Source organism: Chrysochloris asiatica, unplaced genomic scaffold (assembly GCF_000296735.1).
Source record: "Chrysochloris asiatica unplaced genomic scaffold, ChrAsi1.0 scaffold00047, whole genome shotgun sequence".
Taxonomy (NCBI): Eukaryota; Metazoa; Chordata; class Mammalia; order Afrosoricida; family Chrysochloridae; genus Chrysochloris; species Chrysochloris asiatica.
In genome coordinates this window covers 10909417-10932683 of record NW_006408565.1, presented here as the reverse complement: position 1 = coordinate 10932683, position 23267 = coordinate 10909417, and the positions used below count along the sequence as shown (strand labels likewise).

General features: G+C 43.2%; 1 protein-coding gene across 4 annotated transcripts in view; it reads left to right on the top strand.

The window, feature by feature from the left end:
- DHDDS (dehydrodolichyl diphosphate synthase) overlaps positions 1-16783 on the top strand; it is a 38703-nt gene extending 21920 nt beyond the window's left edge. Inside the window, exons 5-7 of one of the 4 annotated variants that reach the window (XM_006862261.1) lie at positions 5542-5656; positions 7578-7685; positions 16334-16783. In XM_006862261.1, coding sequence (XP_006862323.1) covers positions 5542-5656; positions 7578-7685; positions 16334-16570 — 460 coding nt within the window. In that variant the 3' untranslated portion in view covers positions 16571-16783. Of the gene's footprint in view, positions 1-5541; positions 5657-7577; positions 7686-16330 lie in introns of all 4 variants that reach the window. The other 3 variants (XM_006862262.1, XM_006862259.1, XM_006862260.1) reach the window with 3 other exon arrangements.
- Positions 16784-23267: the final 6484 nt, after the last annotated feature.

Below are 23267 nucleotides of genomic sequence, written 5' to 3'. Positions count from 1 at the left end.
TCACCACTGGACCAATAAACAACATTCTTATCAATGGAGAAAAGATTGAAGTTGTCAAGGACTTCATTCTTCTTGGATCAACTATCAACACTCGCGGAACCAGCAGTCAAGAGATCAGACAACGTATTGCATTGGGAAGATAGAAGAGGGGACTTTAAAAAGTTCATAGCATAATTGAATTTTTCACAAACTTTTTGAAGCTTCATCGTATAAGACTTATTGGTAATTATTAATTTCTTGGTTTGGACAGTGGCTTCTTAGTTTATTATAATTATGCTTTTTAACTAATGTGTTTAAAATAATCTTTTGTACATATCAGAATATATTAAAAATAATAAGGGCAAATGTTTATGCTAGAAAGAAAGAAAGGTAACTAGCTGCCTGATTTAATGATGCCTGGAAGTCTTAATTCCTACCTAATACAATGCACTTCACACTCATACCACAGTGCAGTCACCACTGAGATTTAGCTTTTGCTGCTGCTTGTCCAGCAGACTTTTCCATATCCGTCTCCTCTGCCCTGCATGGCTTAGTAACTTCTCCCAGGGTATAAATTTTTCTGTCAGTTAAATTGATAGATTATTTTGTAACTGTAATTATAGAAGAAAACAGGTTGAGCTTAAAGGATATTTAATAAATTTTATTGGACTCCTGGTATCACACTGTGGGATCAACACTGGACTGCAGACCAAAAGGTCAGCAGTCCAAACCCACCAGCTGCTCCTCGGAAACCCTATACAGGGTCGCTATGAGTCAGAACCAACTTGATGACATTTAACAACAACAACAAACCTGACTTTGGAGTCCTGGTGAGGTGCTATAGGATAAGTACTAGAGGAAAACCGCAAGGTTGGTGGTTCAAACCCACTAGACATTCTTTGTAAACCTCGTACAGGGTCGATATGAGTGGCTGAGTTTGGTTGTGGTGCTGTAGAATCAGCACTGGATTGCTGGCCATTCAAACCCATCAGCCACTCTTCGGAAACCCTATACAGGGTCCCTATGAGTCAAAACCAATTTGACAGCACTTACAACTACAACAATAATAGCTGAGTTACTTTGAGCAGGTCATTGGAGCCCTGTTGGCTTCTAATTGTTTATAAGTGCTACTACTAATTGCTAGTATTTACTGAACATTTACTCAATACCATGTGCCTAAGTGTCCTTTTTGCTTAGAAATGCTACAAGTGTGTGGCTTTAATGAACAGAACTTTATTTTGTCACATTTTAGGAGAGTAGAAGTTCAAATTTCAGGAGCCAGCTCTAGGGGAGGGCACTGTCTGTCTGCTCTAGAAACAATTCTTGTGTCAGCTTTTCTGGTAATCTTGGTGTACCTTGGAGAGCTCTAGTTCACTTTTGTGCCTTACTTGCTCCTTTTATATCTCAAAAATGATTGGTTTAAAGCACATCTCACATTGATATAATTTAACATAACAAAGAAAACCTTGTCCCTAGATGAGATTACATCCCTATACTTAAGAAAACCACACCTCTTGTCCTCTAGTAGGTTCCAACTTGTAGCAACCCTTATAAGACAGTAGAATTGCTGCTTCTGTTTGCTGTGGTAGTTGCAAACTACTGACCTTTTGGTTAGTAGATGAGTGCTTAACCACTGTGCCACCAGAGCTCCCTACCTACATATATGGGTTAGGATTCCAACACATATTTTGGTGGGACATGATTCAATCTATAACACCAGGCATTTGCTAAGTACTTTACATACATTATTTCATTTAATCCTTAGAATTTATGAGATAGATATCTCAGTTTTGCAAATGAGAATACTGAGATGCAGAAAGGTTAGCTAATTTGTCCAAGTGTACATAACTAATTTGACAAAGCTTGGGATCAAGATTTTAACCTACTTCCAGAGTCTGGAGGATCCTTGGTGACTTGATGGTTAACACAGCTTTTTAACTGAAAGGTTGGTGGTTTGAACCCACCATTCACTTCAATGGAAAAGGGTGGCAGTCTGCTTCTGTGAAGATTACAGCCTTGGAAACCCTATGGGCAGTTCTACCATGCCTATAGAATCTGATGAGTGGTTTTTTAGGTTCCAGAGTCTGTACTCTATGTGAAACCTCATATACATGTGAAAGTTGAACAGCGAATATGGAAAACTGTAGAAGGATTGAGGCATTTGAATTGTGGTGTTGGAGGAGAATATTAAAAGTACAATGGACTGCCAAAAAAACAAACCAATCTGTTAGAAGAAGTACAGCCAGAGTGCTCCTTGGAAGCCAAGATGGCCAGACTTTCTGTTGTACATAGGGTCACTGTGAGTTGGTGCTGACTTAGTGGCACCTAACATCAACAACAATTCAAGTGTTTTTAGTAAATTTACATAATTGTGCAACTATCATCAAAACCCAATTTTAGAACATTTCTATCACCCCAGTAGATCCTTTGTGCCTGTTTGGAGTTACTCCCATTCTCCCCTTCTACCAACCATAGTAGTGGTGGTGGTTGTGTGCTGTGGAGTTGGTTCCGACTCATAGTGACCCTGCCCAGGGTTTTTGAGGCTGTAAATCTTTACGGGATCAGAAAGCCTCAACTTTCTCCCAGAACAGCTGGTAATTTCGAACTGCAGCCCCACTCATAACCACTATTCAACCAGAGCTCCATTTTTCCAGCCATGGACAACCACTATTCTATTTCTGTTCCTTAGATTTGCCTTCATGCAAATGGAATCATACTAATGTTCTTTCACTTATCATAGTATTCCACCATGTCAGAGCATGTATTGGAACTTCTTTTTTATTTTCAAACAGTACTCCATTATATGCATATGACATATTTAAACATTCATCAGTTGATGGACATTTGACTGTTTCCACTTTTTAGCTGTTGTCATTAATGCTGCTCTGAGAGTTTGTGCACAGTCTTTATGTGGACGTACAATGGAACTTCAAAAATTTCATGGAAAATTTCATTATCTTTTAATTCCATTCCTTCATGAAATTTTTTGAAGCCCTTCATATGTTCTCATTTTTCTTGGGTAAATATCTAAGAGCGGAAGTGATGGATTATATGGTAAACTTGGACTTCTGGTATGGTGCTGTGGATCAGCACTGGACTGCAAACCACAAGGTCAATAGTTCAAACCCACCAGCTGCTCATTAGAAACCCTATACAGGTTGGCACTTAACAACAGCAGCAGCAACATGGTAAATTTATGTTTAACTTTTTGAGAAACTTCCAAAGTGACATCATTTAACATTCCCATCAACAGTGCATGCATATGAGGGGACTTCAAAAAGTTCAAGGAAAAATTCCATTATTTTTCAGTTCCATGAACTTTTTGAAGCCCCCTGTATTAGAATTTCTGTTACTTTATAACCTCGTAAGCACTTAATATTGTCTGTTGTTTTGATTATAGTCTTCCAGTGGCTTATGAAACTATCTCATTTTTTTGTGTGTATGTGGTAAAATATACACAACATAAAATTTATTATTTTAACAATTTTTAATTATACAACTTAGTGGCATTAGTACATTTACAATATTGTGTAACCATCACTGCTGTATTTCCAGATCTTTTTTATCATTCCAAACAGGAATTCTGTATGCATTAACCAATAATTTTCCATTACCCTCCTCTCCTTGGGCCTGGTAACTTTTATGCTACTTTCTCTCTCTATGAATTTTCCAGTTCTAAATACTACACACAAGTGGAATCATAAAATATCTGTCCTTTAGTGTCTGACTTATTTCATGTAGCACAATGTCTTCAAGGACTCCTGGTGTGGTTCTGCATGATCAGCACTGGACTTCAAACCACAAGGTCAGCTGTTCAAACCCACCAGGTGCTTCTTGAGAACCCTATACAGTGTCTCTGAGTTGGAACCAACTTGACAGCACTTAACAACAATGTCTTGAAGGCTCATCAATGTTGTAACATGTATCAGAAGTCCCTTTCTTTTTATTGGGCACATCATATTTCATTGTGTGTATATATGACATTTTGTTTATTTATCCTTTGATAGGCATTTGGGTTGTTTTTACCTTGGTTTCCACACATGGTATTAGTGTACATTCCCACTAACAACGCACATGGGTTCCAACTTTACCACTTCTACAAGACTCGTTATTTTCTGTTTTTGTGTGTGTCTGTGAGGAGTCCTGATATGGTACTATAGGATAAGCACTGAGTTGCTAATGCAAGGTCAGCAGTTCAAACCCACCAGCCACTCTTAGGAAACCCTATAGTGGATCACTATGAGTTGGAACCTACTCCATGGTACTTAATAACACCAGTTATTAATGACTAATGATGTTGAGCATCTCTTCATGTGTTTTTTTGACCATTTGTTTGTCTTGTTTTTACATATATATATGGAATCCTGGTGTAGCACTGTGGGATCAGCACTGTACTGTGAACTACAAGATTAGTAGTTCAGATCCACCAGCTGCTCCTCAGAAACCGTATACAGGTTGGAACCAACTCAACAGCACCTAACAACATTTGTTGTTGTTGTTAAGTACTGTGGAGTCGATTCTGACTTATAGTGACCCTGCACAGGGTTTCCAAGGCTGTAAATCTTTACGGGAACAGAAAGCCTCATCTTTCTCCCACAGAACAGCTGGTAGTTTAGAACTGCTGACCTTGCAGTTCACAGCCCAATTTGTAACCACTATGCTACCAGAGCTCCTTAACAACATCATATATATATATATATTATCCTACAGTGTCACACCAGGACACACTCGCTTGCAACAACAATGCTACCAGAGCTCCTTAACAACATCATATATATATATATATATATTCTACAGTGTCACACCAGGACACACTCGCTTGCTTGCTCTCTCTCTATACATATATATATATATTTATATATATGAAATCCTGGAGTAGTGGGCTGTAGGATAAGTGCAGGACCACAGGTCGGTTTGAACCACAAGGTCAGTAGTTGTTCAAACTTACCAGCCACTCCGTGGAAACCCTATACTGGGTTGCTATGAGTCGGAACTGACTCTACGGCACTTCACAATAAAACAAATATATATTATGCTCATATTTGTTTGAGTAAGTGTGCGTTTATTTTTCCCTAACAAAGTTATACCACTGTATTTTCTGAAACTTGCTTTATTCATTTAACACTGGATCTTAGACTTCTTTTCCAAATTAGTGCACTTAGATTTACCTTTATTAAAAAACAAAACAAAACACAGTTGCATAGTAATTCATCAAATTCCTGTGTCTCAGGGGATGTGCATTTAAAAAAAACAAGGTGTTTTAAGTGAAGGACAAGGCAATATTATAACAGATGCACCTGGTTTTAGACCTGCAGCTAAATGACTTTGGGCATATTATTTATCCTCTCTGAACCTCAGTTTCCTTTTCTATAAAATATAGAAATACCCTATGTAGTTGTGAGGATTAAAATAATTTGTTAATTTATCAAACATTTGTTGAGGTCCTTTTGTGTACCAGATAATATTGGTTAATGTATTGTGTTTTATAAATTCGAGGGTTCCCCATGAAAATAATACAGAGAGAGATGTGTGTGCTTGTCTTTGTCTCCATATGCACCTTAGTGATATCTCTGAGTCCCTGATCGATAAGTGCCTCTATACCAACCACTCTCCTCATCCAGACATCTTGATACGGACTTCTGGGGAAGTGAGGCTAAGCGACTTCTTGCTGTGGCAGGTATGTAGTTGCTAACTACCATTCCATCCAAGACAGCCTAAAAACAGTGACTGTGCCCGCAGAATGGATTCAGAGTAGCTTGTGCTGCCCTATTCCCAGTCATGCTGGGACAAGGAATCTTGGGGGAAAATTTTAAATCTGGAGAGGAACCTCCAGGCTATGCCTGGCAGCCTTTGTCAGCCCTTCCTTTTCTGTCCCTAGTTTTGTGAATCTGTATAGTTCTTCCTGTCCAGGGTGCAAGGAATTCAGGCCTTCCACCTGCTGTGGAAATTCACTTGTGCCCCTGTTTAGGGAACTGAGCATCTGCCTTGCTAACCTGTCAGGTATATACCAGCACCTCTGGGCAGGCTCTCTCTCCTCTTCCATGTCAATGAAAACACAGCCCTTGAGGGATATAAGAAGTATTCCTAGATATGGAATACAGTTACCCTAGGGTAGATAGTCCTCAAAAAGCTCATATCCCCAAATATGTTTGGTTTTTATTTGAAAATCTTTATCCCCTATTTACTTGACCCCTTGGGTAGAACATGAATGAGGGAAGTTCATGCTCAAGGAGTGTTTAAGACACAAAACAAAAGGAGGAGAGGTTGGAGACAGATCCAGTTTGAAAACTACTCAATGTGATAAAACTCCAAAATTTTTAGTGGACCATAGTCTCAAAATTTAACTAACTATCTTTAACTACTGAAGATCCTTTCAGTCTTTGGCTATATTGAAAATAGCATAATGTTCAGATAATGATTCTGTGGCTCATCCTGCTCCTCAGATCACATCTGGAAAGGTTACTTCTGAGCATAAACTTTAAGAGACTACATTGGTAAGCTAGAGGACTTATGGAAGATGCCAACCTGGCTAGCAAGGAATCTGAAACTCATGTCCTATAAGGAATGAATGAACGATAGTGGCTTTGAGAAGGGAAAGCATGATGACAACGCTTCTGTGCTAGGAATGTAGCAGTGACCCAGTCAGAAATGATCTCTACTGTCTTGAAACGTAGCTTGATGGCAAAGACAAACTCTGAACAACTCGCTACAATGTGAGAAGCAGATAGCAAGCAGCTCTAATGCAGCCTTCAAATATATACAAGAATGTCACTTTGAAGAAGACACAAACTTGTTCTGGAGAACAGATGTGGGGCCCTGGTATAAATTCAGGGAAGGTAGCGGTGATTTAGTATAACATATAATCCAATAGCTAGTTATCCTCCATCCTGTGAGGAATTGAATTCTCTACCATGGAAGGTATTAGGCAGTGGCTGTCAAGAATGCACCAAAAGAGATTCTTAAATCAGTGATTATTACTATAGTTTACCTAGCTCTGGGCCCTGACTTCTTAGTGTACATGATCTCATTTAATCTTCATAATACCCTAAAAACTAGGTCTTATTTCTCAATTGTACAGTTGAGAAAACCAAGTCCAAGAGAGGTTAAGTAACTTACCTGAGGTTACGTAGGCAGTAAATGGTGGGGCCAGAATTCAAAGCTAGGCAGCTTGGCTCCTGTTAACCACTGTGCCATATTGCTACTACTTAAAAATAACAATGGTAGCTACCATTTGTTCATTGCTGACTTATCAGTGTGTCTCCCAGATGACCTCTCAGGGCCAGGAGCCAATAACATAATCCAGATGTTATTTCATAGTCCTAAAATTGGCTCTTAGGAAAATCCTGGTGGAAATGTTAATCTGGTCTCGTTTTATTTCTGCTTTGCTGGAGGCAGCTGATCTAAGTGCCTCATATGACCCTTCCCCCTATCAGTGAATAAATCAATGGTGGTGGCAGTAGCTCTGGATGCCTGTGCTGTTTCATCTCTGGGCTTCTGGGTCCTGCTCTGCCTGTTCCTTCTTTGGAGGCCTGGCCAGGGATGAATAGCAGGAATATGAAAGTAAGCCATACTCTCTCTTCCTTCCCTGTCTTTCCCAGACCTCCCACTCCTGCCTAGTGTTCCAGCCAGTTCTATGGCCAGAATACACATTTTGGAACTTCTGTGAGGCCATCCTGCAGTTCCAGATGAACCACAGTGTGCTTCAGGTAAGCATTCAGGACTGGCTTGACTGGGTGGGGATGGAAGAAAAAGTTAGCATTGATTAAGTGGTTACAAGTTGGTCTGTTATCCTCATGGTCAGCAGTTGGAAACTACCAGCCGAGGGAGAAAGATGAGGCTTTCTGCTCCCGTAAAGATTTACAGCCTTGGAAACCTTGTACTACAGGGTTGCTATGAGTTGGAACTGATGCATGGCACATCACCATCAGCACCACCATAATAACCAGGTGTGGTGCTGGACTACTGCTGTGGCACTGTAGGATCAGCACTGGACTTCTAACTACAAGGTTGGCAGTTCAAACCCACCACCTTCTCCTCGGAAACCTTTAACAGGGTTGCTGTGAGTCGGAACCGACTCAACAGTACTTAACAACATATACCAGGCACTTGGTAAATATGCGGCTGATAGTGATGAGAGTTATCTACCACTTACTCTCAGTATTTACAGTGTCAAACAATGTTAACGTTTTATGTGCGTTAGCTCATTTAATCCTCTCGTTAACCCAATCAAGTAGGTATTATTCATTTCTTCCCTCTTTGCAATGGGTAAATAGCAATGATTTTGCCAAGGATACATAACCAATAAGAGACAAAATTAGGGTTCAGGCTACAACTCTTTAGATCCAGAAAAGGCTTACCAGAGAGATTGGTCATTATTCCCTGGAAATGTTAGCTTAATGAAAGATTATAGCAGTGGAAATATACAGAAGGCAAGCCTTTTCCAGAAGGCATTGGGAACTGTATAACTATGCTGTATTAAGTTCTGCTTTCAATTTTGATCACCAAATCTTAGGCAGTTTGATTAGAAGGCAGAGTCACCTGTGTCTGGTTAACACTCTTTATAACAGTGGTGGTGTACATATTGTACAGCATATTGTACATCTGTATAGTTGGTGGTACATATTGCAGGTCAACTCAGGCACTTGGTTGCTTTCATGTAAGTTTTCTGTTAAGCCTTTCAACAAGCTAGAAGATTTGGTGACCTCATTCCCCATATAAGGAATTAATGAGTGGAGAGAGTAAGTCTTGGAAAATCTGATGAAAACTATAGACTCTCTTCCTAGAAAAACAGTGCATTCACCCAAACACATGACACCTTGCAATAAGATTGCACTTATCACTCAAACATGTAGAATGTTTTCTGTGGGTTCACATAACCCGTGTTGTCTGCCATGAATCCCAAGTACATAACTCCTGGTCTAAGTCAGTCATGAAGTTTTAATCATTCCTTGATCATTTGATCTCAGAATATAAGGACACTGAAAGAGGTGACTTTACAACAAGTGCAAGGATTAACAGTAGAACCTTGATTATCCACTGTCAATGAGAATAAATGTTACATATTTCTACCTATGACCAAGCTTCAAGAACCAGAACTTTATCAAATCCTTTTTTGGTGGGACACTTTCTGAATTGTGCCTTGTACTTAATTCATGGACACCTACTGTAAACCAGACATTTGCTAATCATTTTAATGATGATGATAGTAATAATAGTAACGGCATCTTAAGCACTTCACTGTACACAGAGGCCCTTGAAGAGTAAGGCTGTTGGCCTTAAGATAGATGGTCCCAAAATACTTGGCTTTGTATTACTTGTTTATTTTTCTGCCATTTCCTACTACTATCAACTGCTAATTTTGACAGCATGCCCCCTTTTCTCTTTCCTTTCTTTTCCAATGTACTGCTTTTCATCACCTATAGGCAAGAAACCAGCTAATCAGGCTTGTTAGAATTATTATAAAATGAGAGTAAATTACCTTTACATGAAGTCCGTGGGAGTATGCTGCATTTTTTTTTTAATTTATTTTTTTATTGTGAATTGAGTGATGGTTTACAAACAAGATCATCAGTTTAACAGGCTATAAATCATATGGTTTGTTTCATCTCAATGATTACAATCCCCTCCATGCAACAATTGTCCCATTTCTCCTTGTGGTTACTAATATATTTGTGGGATATATATATACATATATACATATATACATATCCCACTATTTCTCCCATACCCTTTCAGCTATGTCTCTTGTCCATGTATCTACACACAGATTGCTGTTGTTCCAAGGTTGTCTGTATATCACTGTTTACATCTATCCCCTTTAGCCCTTGCATACCTCTCTGTGTCTTCACTTATCTTCATTATTCTTTTTCCAACCTTCCTCTTCTAGTATATTGCCTTCCCTGTCACCCGAATTAACATGTGTCTACCCTCTAGCCAGTGAATTACGTTCCTTTCCCTCCCAACTCTGGTAACCATCAAAGAATGTTTCTTTTATTATGAAAACTTTTTATTGAGATTGTATAATAGTGGTCTCATACAGTATTTGTCCTTTTTGATTTACTAATTTCACTCTGCATAATATCCTCCAGGTTTATTCATGTTCTGAGGTGTTTTGCAGATTCATCATTATTCTTCAATGTTGCATAGTATTCCATTGTGTGTATGTACCAAAGTTTGTCAACTCTTCCATTGATGGGCATTTAGGCTGTTCCCATCTTTTTGCAATTGTGAATAGTGCTGCAGTGAACATCAACGTGCATGTATCTACTAATGTCTTGGCTCTTATTTCTTGTGAATATATACCAAGCAGAGATTGCTGGGCTGTACGGTATTTTTATTTCCAACTTTCTGAGGAAGTGCCACATCATTTCCCACAATGGTTGAACCATTTTAAAGTCTGACCAGCAATGTAGGAGGGTTCCTGGTCTCTCTACACCCTCACCAGAATTTGTTATTTATTGTATTTTAAACTTTGCTATCAATGCTTGTGTGAGATGATAGCTCATTGTTTTGATTTGCATCTCTTGGTGCTGTGGGTTAATGCTCTGGGGACTATAAGGTCGGTTTGAACTGCAAGATGGGTGGTTCAAGTTCACCAGCCACTCCTTGGAAACCCTACACAGGGTTGCTATGGATCAGAACTGACTCAATGGCACTTAACAACAACAATAATGGCTAATGATCATAAATATTTCCTCATATATTTGTTGGCTGCCTGAATGTCTTTTTTGGTGAAGTGTCTGTTCATGTCCTCTGCCCATTTTTCATTGGGTTGGTAGAGAGGTGTATAGTTTTCTATAAATTTTTGAGATTAGTCCTTTGTTACCTTGTTGCAAAAAATTTTTCTCCAGTCTGTGGGCTCCCTTTTTACTCGTTATGCAAAATATTTTGATGCACATAAGTGTCTAATTTTTAGGAGGTCTCAGTCACCTGTTTTGTCTCTTGCTGTGTGTGTGTTTTCAGTAATACACTAGTATTTGTACTATGTATTAGAGACCCTTACATTTGTCCCTACTGTTTCACTGGTGATCTGGATAGTTTTAGGTTTTACATTTAGGTCTTTTTGTTTTTGTTTTTGTGTATGGTGTGAGATATGGGACTTGTGTCATTCTCTTACAAATGGATTTCCAGTTTTGCCACAACGATTTGTTGGAGACTACCTCTTCTCCATTTAATGTGTTTTGGCCCTTTGTCAAAGATCAGCTGACTGTGTGTGAATGGATTTACCTCTGAGTTCTCAATTCTATTTCATTGATCTCTTTATCTTTCACTGGGCCCGTACCAGGCTGTTTTGACCACTGTGGCTGTGTAGTAAATTTTGAAATCAGGGAGTGAGAGGTCTCCTCCTGGCCCTTTGCCAAAGATCAGCAGACTGTATGTGGATGAATTTACTTCTAGGTTTTCAATTCTGTTCCATTGATCTATGTATCTTTTTCTGTACCAGTACCAGGCTGTTTTGACCACTAGGGCTTTATAGTAAATTTTAACATCAGGGAGTGAGAGGCCTCCAAATTTGTTCTTCTTAAGTCATGCTTTGCTTACCCTAGGTGTCTTTCTTTTCCATATAAAATTAGTGATCATTTTTTCTGTCTCTTTAAAGAATGATATTGGAATGTTGATTGGGATTGCATTAGATTTATAGATTTCTCTGTCTAGCGTTGACATCTTCATAATGTTAAAAACAAGTCTTTCTATCCATGAGCATGGTATATTCTTCCATTTTTTTGTAAGTCTTTTTTGGTTTCTTGTAGTAGAGTTTTATAGTTTTCTTTGTATAGGTCTTTTGTTTTGCTGGTTAGCTTTATTCCTAAGTATTTTATCTTTTATGTGGCTATTGTAAATGCTGTGTTTACCTAATTTCCTTTTCAGAACTGTCTTTATTAATGTAAACATCACTTGATTAGTGATTTTTGTATGTTGATCTTGTACTCTGCCACTTTGCTGAGCGTTACCTCATGTTTCATTCATCAAATAAATGTCTGTTAAGTACCTACTATGAGTCAGGCACTGTATTAGGCATAGGAGATTCAGCAGTTAATCAACCAGACAAGATCCCTGTCTTCATGAAGCTTATATTGTTTGTTGTTGTTGTTAAGTGCTTTGGAGTTGGTTATGACTCATAGCAGCCCCGCATAGAGTTTCCAAGGCCATAAATGTTTTCAGGAGCAGAAACCTCATCTTTCTCCCAGGAAATGGCTGTTGGTTTTGAACCACCAACCTTTGGGTTTGCAGTCCAGTGTTTATCCTACCAATCCACCACAAGACATAATAAATTCATAAGATAATCTTAAATTGGAGTAGAATAAGAATACACAGGGCGATGTGCTAGAAAGTAGTGAAGGGAGCTAGGGATAAAGAGCAGTCAAGAAAAGCTGTAAGCCATGAAATGACAGGAGAGAAACAGCCAGACATGCTAAAATCTGAGAAAAGAATTACTCTCTACCAAGGGGGCAGCAAGAATACTGAAATTGTAAAGTATGTGTCTTGGAAGATTGGAAGAACAAAAAGGGGCCAGTGTACCAGAAGGGGAAAGGTCCTGGTGTGACTCAGACACTTTGCACCGGATGACTGACCTAAAAGTCAGTTCAGATATACCCTGAGGCTTTGTACAAGAAAGTCCTGGTAATCTGCATCTGTAAAGATTGGTGGTGGTGGTGGTGTGTCGTGGAGTCAGTTCCAAGTCATAGCGACCCTGCACAGGGTTTCCAAGGCTGTAAGTCTTTACAGGAGCAGAAAGCCTCATCTTTCTCTCATTGAACAGCTGGTAGTTTCAAACTGCTGACCTTGAGGTTAGCAGTACAACTCATAACCACTATGCTACCAGAGCTCCCTTTCTAAAGATAATACAGACTGCAATCAAGCGTAAGCATTGTTCATTGTTAGTGGTAGTGCTGGTAAAGTACTTTTGAAATTCTTACGTTATATAAAGCAAGAAACCAAGACATCTAGGTTTTGCCCAGCCAGTTGAGTTAATGCCTCTGCTGTTTGCTGGGATGGGGTGTGTTTGAGGAATACTATTAAGCAGTCCATTTTATTCTTATTAAGCATAATTACAAACCTTTATTAGGTTTTTAGTATGTATCAGGGATCCTTTGCATTAGTTTTGTATAGTCCTATATTGTAGATTTCTGGTGTGGTGCTGTACTATCAGCACTGGACTGCAAATCACAAGGTTGGTGGTTCAGACCCACCAGCTGCTTCTTGGAAGCCCTATAGAGGGTCCCTAAGAGTCTAAATCAACTTGACAGCACTTAACAGAACAACAAGTAGGGTAGACAGTCCTATCACGGCCCTCATTTTTAGAGTGAGTGTGGTGTGGTCCTAGGCTGCTAACCGCTTAAACCCACCAGCTGATCCTTGGAAACCCTAGACAAGGTCACTTTGAGTAGGAGCCAGAACAGAGGGGAGGGAGCCATGCTCTGGGCCTAGAGTAGTTTACTGGGATGGGGGCAGCTGATAAAGGCTAAAGGGAGCTGGGACTCCATCACAAGCGGTGTTCACAGCTGGTGAACCGCCGACCTTGTAGTTCAAACTGACTTTGCAGTCCAGCTCATTAACACACAGCACCAAACCAGGACTCCAGGGTAGGGAATGGGAGCTAGCAAAAGGGAGGAGACCTTGACTATGATGCAGTGGGATTTGTCAGCAGGGAAGCAGAGGACTGATAGAGGAAGGGTGGGGTGGGTGGCACTGTAGCACAATTTATCTTCAGCTACAAGTTGCATAGCTGATAGATGCATGAGGGCTTATTGACAGATGAGTAAAAAGTGTTTAGTTCATCTAGTAATCTGTGAGTATGAGATTATAGAGGGAGGAAACACATGTTCCCACTAGACTTCCTTTGATACATTTGCAGAGATTAAATACCAGGTTGGCTTGACCATTTTATTTCTAGTGTTCTTCAGCTAGTCATTGTCTTCTCCTCATATGAGTTAAAAGCTTAAGCTGTTGAGCTGTTAGCTCACCAAGGAACAGCTGGTGAGCTTGAACCACTGACCTTGCAGTTCAAACGATTTTGTAGTCTGACGCATTACTACTGCCTACTAACTGTAACTGGTTTCTTCATCTGTAAAATGAGAGTAATTAAAGCAATAATACTACCTCACAGGTTTGTGATGAGGCTTCAGTAAGCAAACACATAAAAATAGCTGAATGTAGTGCCTAGAACAAAGTGCAGTTCAGAGACTGTTGGCCAGTATGTATGTGTGTCTCTAGGCCCTTTGCCTGACTTCTATCTCTAGAATAGTCACTTATGTGTAGCACCCTGCTCATCCTATCCCCAGTCCACTTCCCCAGCAGGGATACTCTGGGGATGCTTTAAGACATGCTTCCAATAGGAGGTGTTGTCTCTGTCTCAGGACAGCCCTCAGAAATACCCTTCTCCCCCAGTGGTACCTATCGGGGTATGCCAGTTGTGGGAAATGGGGACCTAAGTGAGGGCTTTTCATTGCGTAATGGGTACTTCAAAGCTAAGGACCTGAAGTTTCTCTCCAGGCCCAGGAAAGTGGTGGAGGACTGGAGAATTTAAGTATTGGGGGCGCTAGTATATGTTGTTCTCCGACTTTCCTGAGGAGAGAACAAGAGCAGAGAGGCTTAAATGCCCAGGAGGAAGGTAGATGAATAGCTCAGAGCCATATTTCTCAAAGGGTGCTGCATGGAGTCTTCACAAAAGACTGTAGAAGGTCTAAAAGACTGAAGAACACTCTCATGTACCCAATAGATCATTATACTGACAATATAGAAAATAGGATCTGGGAGCCAGAAAGTGTCCATTAGGATTCTTGTTAATTGGAGTTTTCTAAGGATGAGTACCTGACAAGTCCTGGTATGACACTGTAGGATAAGCACTGGACTGCTAACCATAAGATTGCCTGTTCACATCCACCAGCCACTCCTTGGAAACCCTCTGCAGAGTCACTGTGAGTCAGAACTGACTTGATGGCATTTAACAAAAACCTGAGATTGGGAGGGTATACCCAAACCATGTCCAGATGCAGGTCTCTAGCTTCCCCACTCCAGCCTTAGGGAAAACCTGGCTTCTCTATAGGTAGAAGATATATTTCCTGTAGCCCTCTCGTCAGCTTACTGGAAAAACCAAGAGAATTTCAACCAGCTGTATAACATAGGCCAAGTCCCTTCCTGTCCCGGCCTCACATGCCTTTAAAGGATGAATATAGACATGCAGAATGCCAAGTAGGAAGTAGAACTTAGAGTTTCTTACCTATGGGCTAGGTGTGGCAGAAGGAGCTCTGATACAGAGGCTCTGTGGACTGGTTAGACCGGCAGGAGCAGAGAACAGCCATGAGGTAGGACAAGGCCTTGGTCCTATTCCAGAGGGATTTTCCTTTCCCTTTTGCCATGAGTATCCTCCCTGTCCTCCTGGGATTGCATGGTCAGTCAATTGAGTATTTCACTTGTACAGGGTGCCCTGAGTGCCAGAGAGAAGGAGGCACTGTCTCTGCCCTTTAAGGGTTCCTGCTTTGCCTAGAGTCAGGCACACACAGTGTGAGAAGGCTGTCAGGGAAACCACCTACCTAGTGTTAGAGCAGATTCCAGGAGGCTCACTCAAGTCCACAAGAACATGTTTTCTAACAAAAATCAGACAACGGACAGTAGCTCCTATTCTAGAAGGCAGATGCAATTAAGTCATGTAATGAATCTGAATCTGCATATCAGTGTTCATAGGAGTGTCATTTGCTGGAAGAGTCAAATGTGTCCCCAGATAAGAGGCAAGTCAGAGTCGGTCTCTGAAGAACAGATTAGAGAGCTAGAGGATGCATCCTTGGAGTGACCTAGGAGACCCTGGGAAGAATGTGCCCCAGATAGGGATAGGATCTTCCTTGCAGCAGAGAATAGACAATAATAACTTGTAAAATTGCTGTTTCTGTTAGAAAGCCTACTAATATGCATAGAAGATTTTGCATACACTATCTCTAATACTTAAAACCACACTTCAAGATAGGCACAACTCCCACCTTACAAATGCAGAAATAAGGTTAGGAAAGGATTTGCCCAAAGCCGCACGGCTGTTGGTTAAGGGAGCCAGAACTTGGACCCGTGTTTATCTGTTCCCTTATAATTGAAAGGCTGAGAAGAATTTCAAGAAATGCAGGTGTTCCCCACCCAAAACAAACCCAAAAAATGGATCCAGAACTGTCACTACCTCACCTGTGCGACTTGGACAGCAGAGATCACACACCTCCTCCCAGGCCTTTCCAACTCTGGTACAAACACTCCATGGTTCCACTTCACTTAGCCCGCCTTGTGCCCCACCCCACACCTCCTCCATCCATCCCAATTCCACCCACACCGAAAAATGATCTCCCACCTCAACCCCCCCACTTTTCTTTAGCAGAAGGCCCGAGACATGTATGCAGAGGAACGGAAGAGGCAGCAGCTGGAGAGGGACCAGGCTGCAGTGACCAAGCAGCTGCTTCAAGAGGGGCTCCAGGCCAGTGGGGATGCCCAGCTCCGACGGACATGCTTGCACAAACTCTCAGCTAGAAGGGAAGAGCGGGTCCAAGGCTTCCTGCAGGCCTTGGAACTCAAGCGAGCAGACTGGCTGGCACGTCTGGGCACTGCATCAGCCTGAGTGAGGCTGGCCACCTGCCACTCTGCCCTGCCCTCTGCCTCCAGGCCCCACTCCCCTTTCTTTTTCAGGCAGATCCCTCCTGATGATGAATTGTGCTCCCTTACTTGGTGGTGGAACCACCCTGAGGCCCTGTCTGCTGACCGACTGTGGCCCTTAAGGAAGCTTGAGAGTGAAAGCATCCCCCAAATACACTAAACCCAGCTCTGTTCACCAGTAGGTTTTGGGAGCAGGCCCCCCAACTCGTCAACTGCTCCGCTTCCTATGTTGCCACCGCTGTTAGCTCCTGTAAACACATTCTTTGTCTTCCCCATCCTTACAACACAGAAATATGTGGGGTAGGGTTCCCCAAACTCTAGCCCCTTGCCTATCCCTATCCATCTCAGCCTTCCACCCAACTTTCACAAAAGACTTGGCTCCACCTTGAATCTGCTGGTAAATAGCTAACAGGCAGCCAGTGTTAGTTGGGCAAGGAAGAAAGGGGCGGGAGAGACAGAAAGAAAATGTGCCCATCTGCTGTTCCTCTCCCTTGGTTCTCCACCTGGGATTCGCTATTGAATCCCCACCCCTCCCACCACGCAGCACTGATTGCTCACTGAAAGGCTCAGCGCCCCCAATGGCGCGGAAGCCAGGCGGGTGATTACAATCCAATTACCTATTGTCGTCTCAGCCCACACAAGCTTTTCTCCTCCTCGAAGGGCATGGGGCCCGGCTTCACTCCCCCGTGAGGGTAACAGAAGAGCTGTAGGCCCTGTGAGTCTCATCTAGCACCGGAGGACCACTACCACCATCAGGACCAGCACAGAAACTTGCACTTCTCCCACCTCATCCTGTCTCCCTGCTCACCATCTCAAACTGATTCCCACTCCTGTCAAGGCCTCTTGACTTTTTAACTTAGCCCCCTAAACAGGCCCTGAGATGATTTATTCTCAGCATGGCAGAGTCCCAGTTTATCCAGGCCCTCCTCTGCTTGTGAGAACCAAGGCTGCTCAGTGGGAGAGAGTAGTCAAGGGCTGTGTCCTTTTCCTTACCTCTTCCTGCCAGACCTTGGTGTAGAGTGCTGAGAGGATTAATGCCTTTAAGGGCTGTCTGCCTAAACAATTGTTGCAGGTGCCCTGGAGCAAACACTAGCCATAGTACCTACCCAGTGCTACTCCACTTAATTTTAAATCATCCCATTTTACGTTGTACAAGCTGTTTCCCCAGCACCTCTCTCTAGGGCAGAAGGGGCATCTTGAAGGCAGTGTTAAGACCTTAGTTAAGTCTTTAGACCTCTAACCTTCCTATACTTCAGTTTCCTCCTTCCCTTAATGTGCCTGGGTACCTGGTGTAAGAGACCCTTTGGCCATCATCCCTGCTCCCATAATCCAGCATAAATGCCAGGCATTACGATTGAAAAGCCAATCAATGCACCCTTTGGCAAGCCCCTACATACACCTGGCACTCCCCATTACCAATCCCTGGCACAAGGTTCCCAGAGAGCAGGTGCTGTACATTTTCCAGATTTACAATGGGGCTGTTGACAGCCTTAATTAGAGAGGCATGAATTATGCTGCTATAATGCAGAGCCCTACAATTAAGGCAGGAATGAGGGGCTGGAGGCAGCAAACGGAATCTGCCCTGTGAACATGGCTGTTGAGTCCTATCTCCTTTTCTATGCCTGACTTCCCCTAGCGTGATTGGGGTACAGCATAAGTGATTAATAGGGCTGGTATCTCTCTGGCCTGAAGTTCTGTATTTTGGAAAGGTACACAGGGTGGGGTAGGGAGGAGCTGTCCTTCCCAGGAGGCATTGAGGCCCAGGAGCATGGGCTACAGAATACTTGATTTTTGAACTCACTGTAGTTGCTCTCTACTAGTATGATGTGTTCAACCTTTGTCTCAAGAAACCAGGTGGGTCCTATTTAAATATCCTTCTATCCTAAAGTTACCATTTGAGGATATTTATCGTGTTGTGTTCTGGTTCTCAAATAGAATTTTACATTTTTCTTAGCTGTAAAAGTTGTCAGCTAAAAGTGCAACAGAAGAACATGTTTGGCTGCTGCAGTCTTTATCCTTCCTTACTCAAGTGCCCTTGGCAAGCTCCAGGACCCCTTGCTTTGGACTCGGGGGCACTGGAAGAGACTTTGCCATCGCAACACCCTACCCGCGACATATTTTCTAATCCCCGGGGCGTTTTCCTCCAGCCTCCATTTCTTTGAGCAAGTGAGGCCAGACTGACTGGAAGGAGAGATTTCGCCAGCTGCGTTTGCGTCGCCCGGGCTTAGTGACCTAGTCGGGTGGGGGCAACTGGGCTGGATGCCTCAAAAACGGGTGGAGCTTAGGGTGAGGGAAGAGATGGTAGGCCTTCCTGACGGCCGCACTCTATCATTCCGTGGCGGTGTCTTGAGGTCCGGGAATATGGGGAACAGAAGAAACCACGCATTGGCGGTGGGGGGGGCTTCCTAAGCATGTGGGGAGGTGACTGAACGGGTGCTGAAAGAACAGCTCCTACCTGCCCCACTGCACCCGAAAAGCACCTTTGCTTGTAGTCTCCCCTTGAACACCCCTTCGCCCCCAATCTCAGATGCACCGCCATCCAGGTGAAGTACACGAAAGGCTTCCTCGGAGTGGCAGCTCAGAAGGATGCACGTCCGGGTGCGCCAAGCTGCCTTCCCTGCTCTACCTACTTCAGCGACAGCCTCGGCCTTCGGAACTGCAGCCGGTGGCTCCAAACCGCGCGTCCCCTCCAGCCTCCAGTGGAGTAGGGTGGGAGGCCAGGCCTCGCAAACCCTCTCCTGGGGCCCCCAGCGGGAGCAGGCTGAGATGCGCCTTGAGTGTTGCATGGCTTGGAGAAGTGGGTTGCTCGGTTGCATAAGGTAGAAGGAACTTAGTTTGCAAAACCTAGCACTGGGAGGAAGCCGGACCCCAAGCCCCGCCGACTGGCGCACCCCACCTTATTTATTGCCTTGTCGCGCGCCTCCCCCACTGCGCCCCTACCCCCTCGGCGCGCTGCCGTTTCGCGCTCCTTCCCCCCCAGTCCCCCCTCCTCACTCCCTCCAGAGGAGGTGAGTTTAAACCCCGCCCACGTGACCCCAGCTGAGCCAATGAGCAGCGGCGGGAGGTGAAATCCGGTTCTAACCGGTCCGGGGCTCCCAGCGCTATAAAAACTTTATAAACCCCCCGGAGCCTGAGCAGTGTGAAGAAGAGGCGAGAACGACCCCCGGATCGACCAAAGCCTGCGCGTAGCCGCATCCCCGCGTCCAGCGCCTGCGCCCCGCCGCCGAAACCACCATGCCCAAGAGAAAGGTATGTGGCTCCAGAACCCCGGTCTTCAAGCCGCCGCGGCCACCGCCGTTTTTCCAGCTTTGAGGCGCGAGGATCGGCGCTGGGCTGGAGCGCTGTGTTAGCGGTCGAGCGCCGGAGCTCGAGGGGGTGGCTGACGGCCTCGGGCTAACCCCGCGCGGCTTGGCTGCCCGCGGGCGCCAGAGGCCATATTGGAGGAGCGGCGGCCACGGCGGGAGGAGCCATGTTGGCGGCTGTTTATCCCGCTTCCCTCGGGCTCGACGCGACCGCCCCGCACCCCTTCCCCCATCGCGAGGACCCCTCCTCTCCCCGCGGGCGGGCAATTCAAACCCGAAAGGGCGGGAAGACGGCGGGCGGGGGAACGAGCTGCCGCCAAAAAAAAAAAAAAAAACCGCCGCCGCTAGAAGGCGGGCCCGGCTCCTCTTGGGGCGGGACTTATGTTCGGTGGCCCCGCCTCCATCCGCGCGCCGCCCTCTCCGGGGAGGAGAACACGGTGCGCACGGCCCCCGCGCCTGAACTAGTACCGGTGCGCGCCGCTGTCGCCCACGAGTCTCCCGGATGCGCGCCCTTCTCTCTCCCGCCCTTGACGGTTGCCATAGCAACGGCTCTCGGGCTCCGCCTCCGGAGGGGGTTTGTTTGCACCATCTGCAGCTGTTGCTTCTGTCTTGTGAGGTGGCGCGGGTGCAAGCGGCCCTAACTCCAAGCTCCTCGCGCCTTTTTTACCCCACACTTCCCAGGGTGACGCGGATCAGACTCCCAACCGGCTGTGACCTGGACACTCGCTCTCTTTTGCGAGATTTGGGTTTACTTTGGACTCGAATGGTTGTGAAGGTTAAATGTGCAAGCATACAGCTTTCTAAGCACTTTAATTATTTGCACATGGCTCAAAAAAAGTGTAAAAGCCCCTCTAGTTTTTTTTAATTTAGGTCTTTGTTTAGAAAATCATTAAAAATAATTCAGAGGCTACAATTTACTTTGTTTTTCATAGGCTGAAGGGGATGCTAAGGGAGATAAAACCAAGGTGAAGGATGAAGTAAGTCTTGTTAACTATTTTGGATGGTGGTGGTGGGTGTGTGCTGTGTTACTACTCACAACGACCAGAGGCCTCATCTTTCGCCTGTGAAATGGCTGGTAGTTTTGAACTGTGGGAGAGTTATATAGAGTTACATATAAAGTCTATGGAGCCCTGAAAGTATAGTTGGTTAAGCATTAACCTACTGACTACAAGGTGAGCAGTTCAAACCCACCAGCTACTCCACAAGAGACAGATTAGGCTTTCTGCTCCCATAAAGACTTAGAGCCTTGAAAACCCTAAGCAGCAGTTCTACTCTACTTTTATAGGGTGGCTCTTAGTCCTCTGCAGTGGGCTGTAAAGCCTTGGATTGTAGAGTCCAGAGGACTCCTTATGCTACAACTTAACTAGCTAACTCTCTCAGCCTGAACTTACCTGAATGAACCTTTTCATTTCTTACAGTCTGGAGCGGACTGGCACCAAAATTTTTCTTTTTAAAAATTGTCCTTTTCTAACTTTCTATTTTTTTCTTTTTAAAACAGCCTCAGAGGAGATCCGCAAGGTTATCTGCTGTAAGTGTGTTTGCTTTTACATTTTTCTTTATCCTTGAATCTAACAAGCATGTGAAGCTGATCCCCTCTGCCTCCTAAGAAGTAGGGCTAGTTGCTGGTTTTGAATATTTCACTCTTCTTCGGACTTTTGTCTATTTGGAGTTGGCTGGTTCTGAAATTCTGTTAATGGGCTAAAGTGGAAGGCTTCAGAGTATTATTTGAGTAGTGTTCCAGAGGTTACATTCTAAAGGAAAACCAGCCACAGAAACTTTTAAGTAGGAGAAACGTCTGTGCTACTGTATTCTGGTTCTAGTATTGGGGTTTTTGTTTTGATCTATTGTACTAATTTTCTTCCCCTCTCCCTCTCTAAAAGAAACCTGCTCCTCCAAAACCAGAACCTAAGCCTAAAAAGGCCCCTGCAAAGGTAAGTGGATCTGTGAGACAGCATACTTACAGGGAATTACAGACGCCTGGAGCACTTTTTATGTGTTGTGTTGACAGGGAAACCAGCTGCATCGTAATGCAACTTTAATCTGTTGGGCAGAGCTTTGAAATATGGCAAGGTTAATGGGTCTGTTGTTAAGTGCTGAGTTGGTTCTGACTCATAGCAGACCAGTACTAGAGCTTTAAAATATTTGTCACAGAATAAGAACAGCATTTTATTATATCTTAACTAACATTTCAGCATAGTGATGTCTTATTAAAAACTTTGGTTTTAATGTATAACATGCTTTATATCTGGCATTTGTAATAGTTTCCTAATCATGAATTTTATCACCAGTTTATTGAAAATTCTGAGCATTGGAGGTTAAATAAATGTCTTTTAAGCTGATTATTTATACTCAAAAATAATTAACGGTCAGCAAATTGGACCTCATTTTTGACTGGTTATTTGCATTGGTGAGTATGGGGTATTTTGTGGTGGTTGTGTGCATTCTTTTGTTGTGTGGGTTTTTTGTTTTTTTAATCTTCAGTAAACAGTATGACCTTGACAAAATGTACTCTGGTGATGTAAAATGGGAAGAAACTGCTCATTTTTTACCCCATCTTTTGTTTTAGAAAGGAGAGAAGGTACCCAAAGGGAAAAAGGGGAAAGCTGATGCTGGCAAGGATGGAAATAACCCTGCAGAAAATGGAGATGCCAAAACAGACCAGGTACCATTGCACTTCCACTTTTGTTGGGTCTGTTCAGAAAACCAGTAATTCCCAAAACTGTTCGGTTATCCTTTTTCGTATGTCTGTACCACTTCAAATATAGTCTAGTGATCTTGAAACATGAAGTTGTAAAATAAGAATTTCAGTCCAGAATTTGCTTGTGTCTTGTTAGCTTATAAGTCTAAGATTCTTGAAGTATGCACAGTCTGATAAAGGGCACTGTGGTATGAAATGTATGTTTTTAATTCCTTCACAAGGTGTCCCACTTGTACTGCAGCTGAGGTTTCCTGACTTTTGTCTTAAGAATACTATTTGTAAAAGCATAGAATTTTTCAGCTGAGGGTAATCATAGGTCTTCTAACCTTGGTGGCCCCTCCTCTCTCAATTTTATAACCCCCAAAGGGAGAGCATTCTACAAGGCGAAATAGAAATCTCAAAAGAAGTGCGAAGCGTCACTGTTTTAAGACTCTGAAACCTCTACTGTGACCTGGTTGTAAAAGAGTAGTGTTATTGAAGGAATGTTTTTTGAAGATGATTTAAAAATCTTTCTGCTTTTTTTTTTATAGGCACAGAAAGCTGAAGGTGCTGGGGATGCCAAGTGAAGTGTGTGCATTTTTGATAACTGTGTACTTCTGGTGACTGTACAGTTTGAAATACTATTTTTTATCAAGTTTTATAAAAATGCAGAATTTTGTTTT